This window comes from Dendrobium catenatum, unplaced genomic scaffold (genome assembly GCF_001605985.2).
Source record: "Dendrobium catenatum unplaced genomic scaffold, ASM160598v2 fragScaff_scaffold_716, whole genome shotgun sequence".
Classification (NCBI taxonomy): domain Eukaryota; kingdom Viridiplantae; phylum Streptophyta; class Magnoliopsida; order Asparagales; family Orchidaceae; genus Dendrobium; species Dendrobium catenatum.
The window spans coordinates 19418151-19433923 of NW_021319178.1; the positions used below are offsets into that span (position 1 = coordinate 19418151).

Genomic DNA, 15773 nt, shown 5'->3' on the forward strand with positions numbered 1-15773 from the left:
TTTCAGCAAAATCCATACAATAATTGAGAAGAACGATGTTGAAAACTAAAAGAAAAGTTTTTTAATTGATGATATATAAAAGAAAAAGAAAAAGATACAACTATGAAGGATTAGTACTTTGAATGTTCTACATATTTATAACAGAGCATTCAATTTCCACAAACAGAAAAACAACATTTATCAACGGTTATGGTAAAAAAAACAAAAAAGAGAAAGATCATGAGCAATAACATAAATAAATAGGCCTAAAAAATAATACTCAAGCTGTAACTTATTAAAAACAAAACCTAAATATCATGTAAGTGCTCGTATGTCATCTGAAAGAGCATGAATTATTATTTAAAAGGACTGCATTCCTCATCTTGCCATTTGAACAAGAATACTCAAAATTAACAAAGCTTTTCTGAAACATTTGTCATTTAACCATACACTGAACAAACTACTGGAGGTCAATATCAACAATTAAGTCAAGGTGATCGAGTTATTGTTCCTATTACAGCTACGATAAATTAAAGTAAAACTGATGGGGACATCCGATCATGAAGATTTTCAAAGGAGGAGACGACGATCGACGGCCGAGATCATTTCACCTTATCTTAATTTGTTATTATGAATTTTTATTTTTATTATGAATTTTCCCTTTTTACCCTTACTTAAGAGTGTCATCCTATGTAAGCCCTAGGAACATATGTGTCTTTTTTTAGTTTCTTAGGCCTATATATGAAGGCCCTAGCTTGTATAATGTAATGATGGATTATTAAGAAAAGAATTGGAGCCTTTGACTTAATCTATGTGTGAGTTCTAGAGAGGAAAAGTCCTATGGGAGTACAACCTTGTCTCCACCAGCCGCAGGATGGATCCGGGCTCGTCGATTGAAGTCCCTCGGGGTGGGCAACGTAGTACCCACCAGCCACAGGAAGAGTCCCGGCTCATGGTTTGTATCGTTTTTATTTCATTTTATTTTTCTTTGTTCTCCATCCTCTCATCTCTAGTCTCCACCATTCATCATCCGTTTTTTATTTTATTTCATTTGATTTTGGTTAACTTTTCTTTTGGATCAAACATCAACCCCTCCACCTTCATAGTCGGCTGACCACCTCACCCCACCTCCTCCCTCCTCCTTTTGCTCCACCAATTTCGTCTTGCATTCAAAGCTCTTCCTATTTTAGCCCTCTTAATTTGGCAATGAATTCGAATTCAAAATTCAAATAAATTTGAATTTGAATTTGTTTCCAAATTAAGGATTCCTATTTTAGGAAAGTAATTTAAGTTAGATCTAATAAAATTTATGATTGAATTTGATTTAAATTAATTTTCCTAATTAGTAAACCGCTTTTGGAAACCCGCCAAATCTCTCCCAATTTGAATTTAATTGGAATTAATTCCAATTTTCATGATTCATTGAACCTAAACATATTCATCAAATTTGGACCCTCCCACCTCATTGGCCCTCTTGATGATGATTTCAATCATCATTATTACATATCTAAATTAGCCTAAATGATTTGGGAAAGATTTTAATTCAATTTGAATTTCAAATTTGAATTTCAAATAATTTCCTAAATTAACCAAGCTAAATTAGGAAAGTTCCTAAAATTAAGTCTAATTTAATTTTAAATTAGATTTGATTTTTTTATCATTCTTCTAAATTGAATTAATGAATAAAGAAATTTTGAATTCCCTCCCAATCTCCTCTCTTCCCCCCATAAATTTCAAATTCATATGCCCCCCCCCCCTTTCCCGTTCTACATCAGTTTGGTATCAGATCATGGTTACCCGGGGTGCAGACTCGACCGAGTCGAGCTCTTTTTCACCTTGGGAGAATGATGGGGACATCCGATCATTAAGATTTTCAGAGGAGACGACGATCGACGACCGAGATCATTTCACCTTATCTTAATTTGTTATTTGTAATTTTTATTTTTATTATGAATTTTCCCTTTTTACCCTTACTTAAGAGGGTCATCCTATGTAAGTCCTAGGGGCATATGTATATTGTTTTAGTTTCTTAGGCCTATATATAGAGGCCCTAGCTTGTATCATGTAATGATGGATTATTAAGAAAATAATTGGAGCATTTGTCTTGATCTCTATGTGAGTTCAAGAGAGGAAAAGTCCTATAGGAGGACAACCTTGTTTCCACCAGCCACAGGATGGATCCGGGCTCGTGGATTGAAGTCCCTCAGGAAGGGCAACGTAGTACCCACCAGCCGCAGGAAGAGTCCGGGCTCGTGGTTTGTATCGATTTTATTTTATTTTATTTTTCTTTATTCTTCGTCCTCTCATCTCTAGTCTCCACCATTCATCATCGGCTTTTTATTTTATTTCATTTGATTTTGGTTAACTTTTCTTTTGGATCAAACATCAACCCCTCCACCTCCATGGTCGGCTGACCACCTCACCCCACCCCCTCCCTCCTCCTTTGGCTCCACCAATTTCGTCTTGCATTCAAAGCCCTTCCTATTTTAGCTCTCTTAATTTGGCAATGAATTCGAATTCAAAATTCAAATAAATTTGAATTTGTTTCCTAATTAAGGATTTCTATTTTAGGAAAGTTATTTTAAGTTAGATCTAACTAAATTTCTGATTGAATTTGATTTAAATTAATTTTCCCAATTAGTAAACCGCGTTTTGGAAAACTCCCTAAATCTCTCCCATTCTGAATTTAATTGGAATTAATTCCAATTTTCATGATTCATTGAACCTGAACATATTCATCGAATGTGGACACCCTCCCACCTCCTTGGCCCTCTTGACGATGATTTCAATCATCATTATAACATGCCTAAATTAGCCTAAATGATTTGGGAAAGATTTTGATTCAATTTGAAATTCAAATTTGAATTTCAAATACTTTTCTAAATTAACCAAGCTAAATTAGGAAAGTTCCTAAAATTAAGCCTAATTTAATTTTAAATTAGATTTGATTTCTTTATCATTCTTCTAAATTAAATTAATGAATTAAGAAACTTTGAATTCCCTCTCAATTTCCTCTCTTCCCCCCCCCCCCCCCCCCCCCCCCCCCCTCCCCCCCCTCCAGTTCTACATCAAAAAAATACTCTGCTGATGCCGTATTCAAAACATAAATATGGCACCCTATTAGATAAATGAAAAATGCTAGCTGCATATGCATCTGAAATATCTACCTGTTAGCTGTTCCGCCGAAAAATAGCTGACGGATTTGAGCATCACTTCCTACATTCATGTACTTTGCATCAGGGCAATACTTGGATGCCCAACTACGGAATCTATCGGCAGCCACTTCTTGTTCAGCGATAGCAACTTTTTCCACATCTGAAAGATAGGCTCGATCAACAAGCAGTCCTTCAGCTTCCATATTAGCTAAGAGGTTACCAAATGGACGCCAGTACTCTTCATAAAATTCATACATTGAACCTTTGCAAATACCATCAAAAACCCAGTCCATAGCCTCCAACTTTGCCTTTAAACTTTCATAGAGTTTGAGAGTGTTTATAGAATCTGAAACAGAGTAGCAAATCCAAGGTATAAGTTCTTTCCTTTGAAGATGCTCCACAGGAGCAATAGTAATGGATTTGCCTTCTGAACCATCTTTCTTCACTTTTCTCTTCCCAAACAGCTCCTTCATTGATATCTTCCCCATAAATTCATCAACCATGTGAAACCCTGTTCCAGACATGACAATTGGATCACTCGTAAGGGCTTCAAGCGAATACCCGCCATCAATTCTTCTTGAAGAATCCCAAAGTCTTGCAAGATGCATGGTATCAGCATGAAACCCAGAAACCTTGATCCCACAGTTCTCCAGAATATGACTATCAAAGCTATAGTTATGCCAAACCTACAAGCAACGAAGATAACCAAAAAAATATAATACTATTTTTATATTTCAAAAGATAATATGAATACAGCCAAAAAAGCTAGAAAGCCATACAAGTGTATCATCAAATATATATAATAAGTCTATTTATATGCGGTAAAAATACAATTGACAGTCCAAGTTGGGATGAGAAGGTTGAGGGTTAATTTTGGGTCAACAACCAATTTAAAAAATCTTATCAAAATTCATAAAATATATTCATTTTGAAATTTGACTGTAGAGAAAAGTATGCAAAAGTTTGCTATGACATTCACCTCCACATTAGTTGTACTCCCCTACTTGGAGATCAAGAAGTGAAATTAAAAAAAAAAAAAAATTAAGATACAATTGATAAAATTATGGGTAAACTATCGTTATACTCCCCTACTTGGAGATCAAGAAATCCACCTCATAAGAGACATTCACCTCCACCTTTCCACAAACGCCTTAGACTATTTGGTCGAAGAAATATCTAATTTACTATTAGGCAATATCATCCTTAGAATCATAGAGCCCTCTTTCGACATCCTCAACACATCAAAAGTATTCTCATAATAGGTCCTAATATTATCACTATTTTCGATAAGAGTTGGTCACATATTATAACTTCAAGAAACTTAAAAACCATATATAACCTAAAGACCAAAAAGACCACATGGACCAAAGGGATCTAAAAGGACACAATGGTCATAAGTTTCATAGGAACTACCACTAAAGGATTGATGGAGCTTGTGATGATTGCCATTGTCGATATCATGTTAATGATCATGGAGGCAATCGTGATAGACCTCATGTAAAATATGATGCAATGAGAAAAGATTAGGTTGACACCCCTTCCTTAAAATGCTAACATGAACTTATTTTTTTTCTTTTTAATTAGTAATCTATAATAAAAAAACAAACATGTATACATGACTAGCCAGATAATATTATGTTAGACCGACCCAGAAGGAAGTTTGTTTTCGCCCAGGCCTAGCCTGCCCCTTTGGGGTGGGGTCCACGTATTAAGGAAGAGAGAGAGAGAGGGCCACCAAAGTTCTCTCAATTTCTATTTTATTTTGCTGAAATTCCTAATTTAGACCAAAAATTGTTCAATTTCTACCAGTATTTCCTATCAATTAATACCAGTCCTACTTTTGATGATATAATTCAATTATATGATCAAGTAACTTCATTCTTTAGTACTTATTATAGTAACTTCTACCTATAGATTTGTGTTATCCATGGTGTGTATTGCTTCTACCACCACCTCCCCAATTGAAAGCATCTAGAGATGCCATCAAATGAAGTGTCATCTGCCTAGGCATGAAACCAAGCTAGCATGAATTCGACTTGCTAACGAGCTCAGGAGTCAAGCTTATCAAGCCACAAGCTCGAGATCGAGATTGAATTACAGCTTGTATATTACATGAGCTTAAACTCAAGCTTGAAGAGGCTTGGCTCATTGGCCTAAGAGGCTGCTTGATTTTTATATAACAAATCATAAATCCCATTTCTACCACCACTAAAAATTATAGCCCAAATCCATATTCGTCCAAACACCTCTTTTTCTTCAAACGTCACTTTTAATTCCCCAAAATCCTTTTTTTCTTCAAGCGCCGCTTCAATAATTCCTCAACAAGCTCCAATCACGAGTCTCAACGTCGACTCCTCTTACATGCACTGGTCACAATGTCTACTTCTCTAGTGAGCTTCAATCGCATTTTGCCTTCTCCGGTGAGCACAGGTCAAAGCATCTCATTCTCTAGCGAGTTCCAATTGTATATCGCCTTCTCCAACAAGCACTGCTCGTGACACCTCCCTCTCTAACGAGCTCCAATCGCAATTTCATCTTCTCCAACGAGCTTCTATTGTGACTTCCTTGTCTCATTGCCATCAAGGGTTTTGAAAAACTCAAGCCATCAAACTTGAGTTCAAGCATACGTTAAGATAGCCGAGTCAAGCCCTAAAGTAATGACTTTAGCTAAACTCAACTTGTTTACAACCCTAGATCTACCTACCAATGAAATTTTTTTTAGAATTTTTTCATCTCTTTTCTTTGATCTATTCAAGAAATATCAATAGAAAAGTTATTTGTCACAAGGAAACTAATGCAAGTCATCCAGAGCATCTAACTACTTTCTTTTTATTGACTCATGTTCAGCTTCTATCATAAAAATTCAACTGCCTTAACTATCAAGTCTTAAGACCCTCTTTCCTAATTTATATATTGAGTCATTTAGTAGTTGAATGTTTTTTTAAAATATTTTTCTGCCAAAAGCCAATTTTTAAGATTATTTTAGTAGTTTTCTGTATGGAGGCGCTTTATAAGAGGGCCTTTTTCCTGAATTTTGTAACCAAACTTTGATTTTTGAATAAAAAATCACGAACCCATGAATGTTTAGGATTTCATCTATTTTCATTGTTTGAAGATTCAGAAATTATTATTGAAATGCTTTGAGGATTTAATGTTGACAACTTAGGGATTATTTATGTATCTTTCAAGTTTCAAACACAACCTCTATCACTCCTTTCTCTCATTTTCTCAACCAACTATACAAAAATTCCATCATTCGGTTGCCCATTCATACAAGAACCCAATGTCATAAAAAATGTTCTGATGTTACAAAAGTTAAAATAATGAGATATCCTGGAAAATTATGTTATGAATCATATAAATCACCCAAATAAACAAGTAGTTTCCCTAGGAATATTCTACTTATAGTTAAAAAAACAAGTAGTTACTCTAGCAACATTCTACTTATATTTATGCCCATGAAATCCCATCAAATTACCTTTTTAATCGTTTGGTCTTCAAAAAAAGTAGCAAATTTCATCAGGACTTCATGTCCACCATCAAGCACATCCACCCAGATATAAGATTTTCCATTCCCAAAATCTGCTTCAGGCCCAGAATAGATGCTGAAACATATTATCTCTCCATGGTCAACAGGGGTCTCCTGCTTAACATCAATTTTTGCCACCTGAAAGAGAAAAACTAGATGGTATAATAAATCAAATATCAGAGGATGAACAAAATCAAGTAGGGTGCATATATAGAGGTCTATAAAAAAAAACAGGTGAGAAGCAATTGCTTGAAACAACTACTAATTAGCAGATCAATAGAAAATATCTCGCCCACTAATTGATCTAATGATGAGCAAATAACTAAGCAACAACAGGCTATGCCGTTAACTTACAGAATTCTTTAAAAAAAAGTGCTAAAAAATTATTAATATAAACTACCAAGTCTCAACCCCATCCCCTATTTTCACTTCGTACTACCTCATTTTGCTTCCTTGAAAGCAATTTTAGGATGTTCAACAGTCTATTTGGGGCAGCTTTTTTGTTGGTTTGTTTTTTAGAATATTTCCACACTTCCGTATGGCTACAATTTTCTCTTTGCTTTTCAGAAAATCTTTTGGTAGAAAGTTGCCTTTTACAACCAAACATGCTAAAACGATGTAATTGTAGGAAAGCTACTATTAGAATTAAAAAAAAAAGAAATAATTTATTATGCCCATAGCATCTTTCAAAAAATATATTTTCTCATAACAATTTTAAACCCACTTTTACAAAACGTTGCAACCATCACAAATAGATCTTAAATTGTGAGGAAAAAAATTCATGTCAATGAAAGATGAAAACTTTCTTAAAATGGCAATTAGACAGCATCCTAAAAAAATTGTTTTTATTGATTTTAGCTTTGTATCTAATTAGATGATTGATTAATTATTTTAGTTAAGTGTTGAATAAGATTAATATATTATATTATAATTATGAGAAATTCATAATATATCTAAAAAAAATCATAATATATCTTTTTTAGTCATTTAATCAATGGGAAGGACCCATGAAGCTACATTGTGACAACAAAAGAGCAATCAGCATAGCTCACAATCCAATTCAGAATGACAGGACTAAGCACATAAAAGTGAACAGACATTTCATAAAGAAGAAATTGGACAATGAACGTAATTGTATTTATTTTGTCTTATCAAAATATCAGCTTGCAGACATTCTTACTAAGAAACTTAATAATTCTATCTTTGTGGGACTAATTATCAAGGAATGACAAATCTGTATTCCCTAGCTTGAGGGGGAGTGTCAAATACCGTCCCAGCCATCCCTTCCCTCTTAATCCCATGGCCAGCATGGGGATCCATGGGAGGCTCACCTGGATCTGTCAAATACCGTCCCAGCCATCCCAACCGTCCCTTCCCTCTTGATCCCATGGCCAGCACAGGAATCCGTAGGAGGCTCACCTAGATCACGCCAATCTCCTTCCATATGTGGGTGGCTGATTTAGGAAGGATTATATTAGTGCAATTATGCATTATTCTATAATTATTTATTTCCTTATTAAGATATATTGTATAGATCTATAAATAATGATAGTTTTTGAAATAAGAACAAACATTTTTCTCTCTCAATATCTCTGAATTTAATAGTAAGAAATTACGATTGTGCTATTTGATGGCTCTGAAAAGAACCCTTGACATGGAAATTAATAAAAACAAAGCATTCCCTACGGAAAGTGTTACAAAAAAAAATTCCAATAGCCCAAAACAAAATATGCACTGCCTTTCTAAAATTTTGGCCCAATTTAAATTACAACAATCAGATAGAAGTAGGAACCAATTCATGTCATCAACCACTCCTTTCCTCGTTATTTATAAAACTAGTGATCAGTTGATGAAGGAAAAAAATGCCAAACTCTGTGATCTTTGCTTAAGCTTTGTTAAGCTGTTATCAATTTCAGAAAATCAGCAGTAATATCGTTCAGGGACAGCATGATCTTTCAATAACAAGATTTAGATACTACATTGTCCGGTTCAAAGATCATATTTTCTTTCTCCGCCCTTTAAATGTAATAAATCTAGCTCAAGAAAGAATAGTTGGCGCACATCAGTTCCTTGTTGCAAATATACCATGAAACGCAGATGCTCATTATGCCATTCAAACAAAGAAAAATTGTCAAGCATAACAAACTTGCCTGGCCAACCTTCTTATTAATTATTCATTTTACAAATTCTGCATTTAGGAACATTTATCAATTATGCAAATAGATTCAACTATGTTTCAAAAGCAAAACAAAAGAGAAATTATGCAATAGCACATGATACCATACTAGTCACTATTCAGTCCAAGGCAATCATCAGAAACTCCTGGCAAAGCCTATCACATAAAAAATTATAAAACACAGTCTGGATAACTTGCCTCCGTATCACATGCATGGATAAGATTCCTGTACTTTGTAGTAAGCATCCGAACAGTTTCCTCAGCAGTACTGACATTATCAACAACTAGAACTTTGTCATATAGTTTAGTAAGTCTCCTCTTGCGTTCCACACTGGGTGCATCATCTTCTTTTGGATTGCTTGCCAGCACAGCATCTTCCCCCATGAATATATGCGCTGGTTGCTGGACTGATGGATTGGAGTTACAGGTTAGAGAAGGAAATATCTGAGAAGATCTTTGCTGTTTTAGTATGCTTCTAGTATCATCTTCCTTTTCCACATAATGGGCAATATCCGGAGCCTCTACAGGAATTGCATTATTTACAGAATATTGAGCCTTCTGCTGCTCCCATTCATCCGTTATTTGACGCCATGCTTTTCTAGAATTCCCTAAAGATGGATAGGAACACAAGTTGCTTAAAACCTTTGAGTCATTTGTTCTATCACCTCTTATTTCAGATGATGTATGTGCTTGCGATCTATCATTCTGACTATTATGCCCAGCTCTATCATTAGCCCTTTCCCAGCCATTCATAAAACCAGAAGAAGAAGATTGTACTTGCTGATAAGCTGCATTATCCTCCATATTCAAACCATGTTTTAATGTAACCGAACCTGTAGCTGAATTAGAAGGTTGCACACACTTAAAGGATGAACAGTTAGTAAAGATTGGACGTTGAATATTCCATCCCTGACAAGAACGTATGCCCTTTTTCCTGCAAATGATTTTCTGAAACCACATTAAGGATTTGAAATGGCCAGTAGCTAGTAATCGTTATGACAAGATAAAAACGATCAGATTTCTCAGGTCAAAATGAAATGAAAACTTATACTCACATAACTATAACAAACAAAGAAGAATCTGATCCATATCTGTGAGTAATCTGACAGAGGCAGATTGAGCATGATAACAATGTAAAGAGCAACTCTAAAAGGAAAAAAAAACATCTGAAAACCATGCAACTATGTTGAATTTAACTAGACCAAAATCTACAATATGCAAAACTTTAATAAAATCTTAATTATTTAGACTAATTATCTTTTTTTCAAAACAATTAAATATTTTCATAATCCACATCTTACAAAATTTTATTCAACAAACATAAAAGATCAGCCAACACAAGCACAGTTAATATATTGATAATAACTTTAAGGACATTCTACCATAACGAGATGAAAAAAAAAGGATGTACGAAAAAAAAAAGTTGAGGATTGTTAGGATCAATAGTATTTGGTTAACCGTGCTAACTAGACAACTGTGTTATTCTTGTAGCAATATCATGCAGTTTGGTTGGTTCTAACTTACAAAGGGTAATGTCATGTCGAATGATACATTCGGATACATTTCTCTTTCTTTTGTCATTTCTATTAGCCATTGGATTTTTTTTTAATCCATTGGATGGTTTGACATAACAAAATGTCATGTATTTGACCAAAATCCAAATGTAAAGAAAATAGAAGTTCCGTGCCATCTCTAAAACTATTATTTGAAATCATGACAAACCAAAGGTTAACATGTGCTAATAGCATAAAAAATGGAAATATGAGAAACGCAAAAGAAGCGAAGGTTGTGACAGTCTTAAATAATTGATTGCTGAGAAATAAAATTTTGGAATAAAAGAAATGGGCAAGGAGAAAGAAAGATTAGGGAAGAGGTTAAATGAACGCCACGAAGGAGGAACTCAAAAGTTAAAGAGGTAAAGTGAAAGAGGAAGAAGAGCCCAGCTTTAAAAAAAAAAAAAAGATAAGAAGTGTTTCCCATAGGAGATGCCAAATGAAAGTCCTTTTTATGTGGTTATTCCATCATCAACCAACCAAAATACAACCTAAGACATACTAGTTATGATAGTAGCTATAAATTTATGAACTTTCTAACTTTTTCGAAATTGAAATAATGACAAGTATATCAGAAATAACAAATGAACATTTTACCCTAAGTAATTAATAAAATAAAAATATATCATGATAAATGACATAAAATGACTATTACACAAAAGCAAATAAAGCTCAATACAAATGACTAGTAGTAAGTATCGTGTTTTTAATCAAAATTCCCCTAGGTTGTTAAGTACTCTATGTTGAAGAGTTGAAAATGTTGCTAGAGAAATAAATAGATGCCCTGTGTGGAATCTGATTATGTTGATCAATCAGGTTATACTTTTCAATCAGACCTCAATTTAATCTATTCAGCTTGCTGAGGGGTTGTGGGAGATTCTTCCCTTAGTTGGGTTGAGGTGCTTTGCACCTGAAATAAAAAAAAAATTCAGTACAGTGCCCAAGCGCCCCGGGCACTGCATAGTTTGATAGATAAAGAAAGAAAGCGGAGCACTACAACACTCCAAACCTCGGTATTGTGACAATACATACCCCAAAGTTGTGGCACTATCATGCAAACAAGAGATAAAGAATTGAGCGTCGTGGCCCTGCGAAGCGAACAAAACAATTTTCTTTCTTGTTTTTTCATTAAGGGTTACATCCCTTGGTGGTTATTATTGTTCTCTTTGTTTGTTCTTGTACAAGAACAGCGTAAGAGAGAAGAGTGACAAGGACAGAGTGAGAGATAAGAGAAATCTGTAATAATTCTCTCAAATTTTCATGGATGTTTTATTGGTGTGGTGCAGCTCCGTGAATTTTTTCCGGTTTAAGGTTTTTCCAAGTTAAATCCTAGTGTCTTTTTCTTTCCACTGCAATTTTCTATTTCTTGTTTGTTTCTCTGTGTGGTTTTACTTCCCACCCAACAACCCCCAATTATACCAATGAACTAGCGAAATTCATCACAGAGAAGAGATAAAATTGGTAAACGCATCTTCAAAAAAAAGGTGGCAAATCAGGGGCGGAACCCTTTGGAGGCTAAGGGGGCAATTGCCCACAATACAATTAAATACATTGTGTAGATGTGTTATTATTAGGGAATGATGAACCAAATACAAAGATAAATAGTAAATCAAAATTTGATCCGGGGGCGCTGCCCCGGAAAACCCCCGCAGGGGCGATGCCCCTTGGCCCCGCGACCTGACCGAACAGGTCGAACCCCGCCAGGGGGCGCTGCCCCCTTGGACCCCCGACATATATGTCCACAATTACTTATAAGTTTGCCCCCCTTAAAAATTATGGTTGGTTCCGCCCCTGTGGCAAATGGAAAATGCATCCCATGAAGGAAGAGATGAAAGGAAAGAACACTAGCACCATCAACAATATCATCAAATATTTTCTTCAACAATCCTCGAGAACATTATTACAATTTAAGAAAGATATATTTGCAAGCTTGGAGATTTTTATGCACAAAAAATGTATTGATATGCTTGGATTAAAGTACTAGCTAAATGAAGCTAGCTCTTTTTTCCCTTTCATTTAAGCTTCTTGTTGGGTAATTTGGCTAGGGTAAAATATTGAATTAGATTATTTGATCGTGATAGTGTTTGAAGGCTAATTGGATAGAATTGAATTTAAGTGAAGCTAATGGTTGTATTTTTTTAATAAATAATATAAAACAATTCTAGGATTGAAGGGAGGGTATAGTTCATTTTGTTGCAGATATAAAGACAAGTGCTTAGAATAAAAAAAAATAGAATGACAGTGCATAATTAAGATTGATTTCATCCATGTTAGGTTTAAACTCAAAATTCAAATGGATTCATGAAGATCTTCATAAATAGATAAGGGATTGATATAAGCAGGCTTAGGAATTTTGAATATAGTTTGAATTTAGAAAGGGAGATTATGCAGGAGAATTTCAGAAGGTGAAAGGGGAATTTCAATTGGTACCTAGCTAGAGGTATAGTTCAATGGTTGAGAATTGAAGTTTTATTTTGAATTAAAGGGAAATGTTCTTAGGTATTGCAAGTCATGGAACAAAGCAAAGATTTGTTGCAAAGGTGGGAATGGGATGTCCAAGGGTAGGGCTTAAGGGAACTGGCTTAGTTTGGTTTTTGGAACTATTTTCGGTCCAATTTGGAGTTCAAAATACCAGTTTAGATAAGGGTTTGGTTTAGGAAAACTAACAGGGGTTGTGAAAAATGTAATGGTGTAAGGAGGGGGCTTATGGATGGAGAAAAGGAAAGGAGATTGGTGACTATTAAAAGAAAGAATAAACAATAAGATACCCTATACCTCTAGTGCAGATCATTGTGGAAAGCTCTTCCAATCCAAGAACACAACCTCTAATACCGATTGGGATAGAGAAGTGTAGATTGTGCTAACTTTGGTACTCGATTGTCGAGAAGAGAAAAATCCAATGCAGAGGAAGAATCGAGGAAGTAAAATAAAGAATATATTTGATAAACGATCAATGAAAACCTCAAACTAGTGAGACGAGAGAATATATATATATATATATGAAGAAGATCCTCATGCCTATAAACAAGAGAAAAGAAGTACATTCCAATTGAAATGCCAAAGCAAAGCCATTTCTTTCCTCATGCCTATAAACAAGAGAAAAGAAGTACATTCCAATTAAAATGCCAAAACAAAGCCATATCTTTCTTCCATCATTAAAAAAACTTCAGTACAACCTAATGCCTAATATTTATAAATAATGGCCACAAGACACAAGTTCTTGCATGTTTTAAAATATACTAAAGTTAAAAAAAAAAAACCCAGCATATCCTAGACCATTTTACGCCTAACAATTTACAAAATAACAAATAAAAAAAACAACATAACTGACTAAACATAATTATGCTAACACAAATAAGACTCAATACATAAAACACAACTAAAAGTAAGCACCTTGCACAGCTGTCAGCGAACCAAACAAGCAAAAAAATAGGTATTTAACTTGGCAGCACAGCATTTTGATGGAATCATGGAAGAAATGTTATATTTCAGTAATCAGAATTCTAAAACCTCAAAATTAACCAAAGCATTATCAAAGAAAAAATGCACAACCATGATCAGCATAATTTTGGCCAACCAATTCCAACAAGAATCAAAGGCCCCACAAAAATTACCCCCGAACTCCCTTCAAATATCAGGCATAAGAAAAGACTCTTAAGCGATAAACACTCGAGTAAAGCATGAGAAACGGTCGCAGAACAAATCACCTGCCAAGAGAAAAGGAGAGCGACGCATGCTCTGTCCGTCGGAAAGAAGAAGAAAACAAGAGAGGGTGGAACAGGCCATACTTAGCGGAAAATGCCATTGATGCCTTGCAAGGTGAGAAAGAGAGCGCACGAGCACGAGAGAATGAAACCTTGAGGGTTTTAGCCTCTTTTGCATCGTACTGTATCCATCCGAAGGAATAGGCAGATATAACGCCCCGATTTTCTAGTAATTTGACTTTGTTGCAAATCACCCCTCCATTTTGTACAAGTGCAAAATATGATAAAAACTTCCTTATTCATTTGATTAATTTTAATAGGACTATAATGTATGTAACTAATGAATTAAAGCTTATATTAATAAATTTAATATCGTATTTATTTACAAATAAATCTAATAATTTGATATTTATATCTTTGTTAATATACATTTTTAATGTCAAAAGTGTAAATATTCATTATTCACTTACATCTTCTGTATCATTTAAATTGATGGAATTTTCAACCAATATTTTTTTTCAAATGGAATAAAATATCATCGAGGTCTTATAATTTTTTGAGTGAAATATAAATGATTTTTTTTTCGAGTTTTGATAAATGAATATATTAAATGGACAAAATTATTAAAATATTTATTCTATTAAAGAAGAAAAATTCAATACAGGCGAACGGAACCTGAAGCTTTATCTAAGTCCATCTTTGTACTTGACATATCCTATAGTAGCATATTTAATGGGATTCTATTTAAATGAATATATATATATATATATATATATATAATGTTCTAATAGATACTCATTACAATATTTTCATTTTAGCATTAGCCATATATTTTTTGCAAAAGAATAATTATTTTTTTTATTTTTATATTATTGCCACAAATCTTCATTCATATAAACTTTATCAAAAACTAATAATTGTTATGAATAACTTCTTTTTAAATATTTTATGCTATTATTACAAACTTTTTGTCTAAGATGCATTCAAATTTTAATATAAATATCTTTAAATTAATATATTAATGCTCATATATGAATTAATCAAATATGTGATTTAGATGTCAATATAATGTGTCACAATTTTAAAATGCTTCTGATGAGAAATACATCAAAACATTTCATACATGATTTAGATTTAGTAGACATAAGCAATCATATCTCCTTCAAATTGATCAAACCCTAGGTTGATTGCACGAGTAGAAAGTGGAGACTAATGAGGGCCACTACTAACCTCACCCTTTTTTTGTGACTGCCAACCCTCTTGGATTTAGATCACTTCATATCTCACTAGGTTTTGTGTGGCTCATCTTTCTAAATATAAATTTTTTGGAGTTCTTAGCACTCCGGTTGGTTTCTAATTTATGACTCGTTTGTGGTACTAAATTTTTCTGAATTAGACAAATATTTAGACATACAATTTGATATATCATTATCATTTTCTAGCTCCATAATTTTGATTAATGAAAAATCTTAAAACTATTTAACATAATTCAGAAATTAGAAATTTGAGCTATTGATTTCATTGGACTTATGATGTCATTGTGATATTTGAAATGTCTCCCTTTGCTTATCGGCTAAAGAATTCACTTGTGATGATTACTATTGAATCACTATCTGGTCATCACTATCGACACTACAGGAAAGTCAGCAATTTGCATCAGACTTTGCGATGAATTTT

The 15773-nt window shown here is 34.0% G+C and overlaps 1 protein-coding gene across 1 annotated transcript in view; it reads right to left on the reverse strand.

The window, feature by feature from the left end:
* The window catches only part of LOC110106989 (DNA polymerase I A, chloroplastic), a 62264-nt gene extending 47945 nt beyond the window's left edge, over window positions 1-14319 (reverse strand). The window contains exons 1-4 of the mRNA XM_020837107.2: window positions 14100-14319; window positions 9038-9773; window positions 6613-6801; window positions 3147-3820 (exon numbers count right to left, since the gene is read on the reverse strand). Of these exons, the coding sequence (XP_020692766.1) occupies window positions 3147-3820; window positions 6613-6801; window positions 9038-9773; window positions 14100-14197 (1697 nt within the window). The 5' untranslated portion in view covers window positions 14198-14319. The remainder of the gene's footprint in view (window positions 1-3146; window positions 3821-6612; window positions 6802-9037; window positions 9774-14099) is intronic.
* Window positions 14320-15773: the final 1454 nt, after the last annotated feature.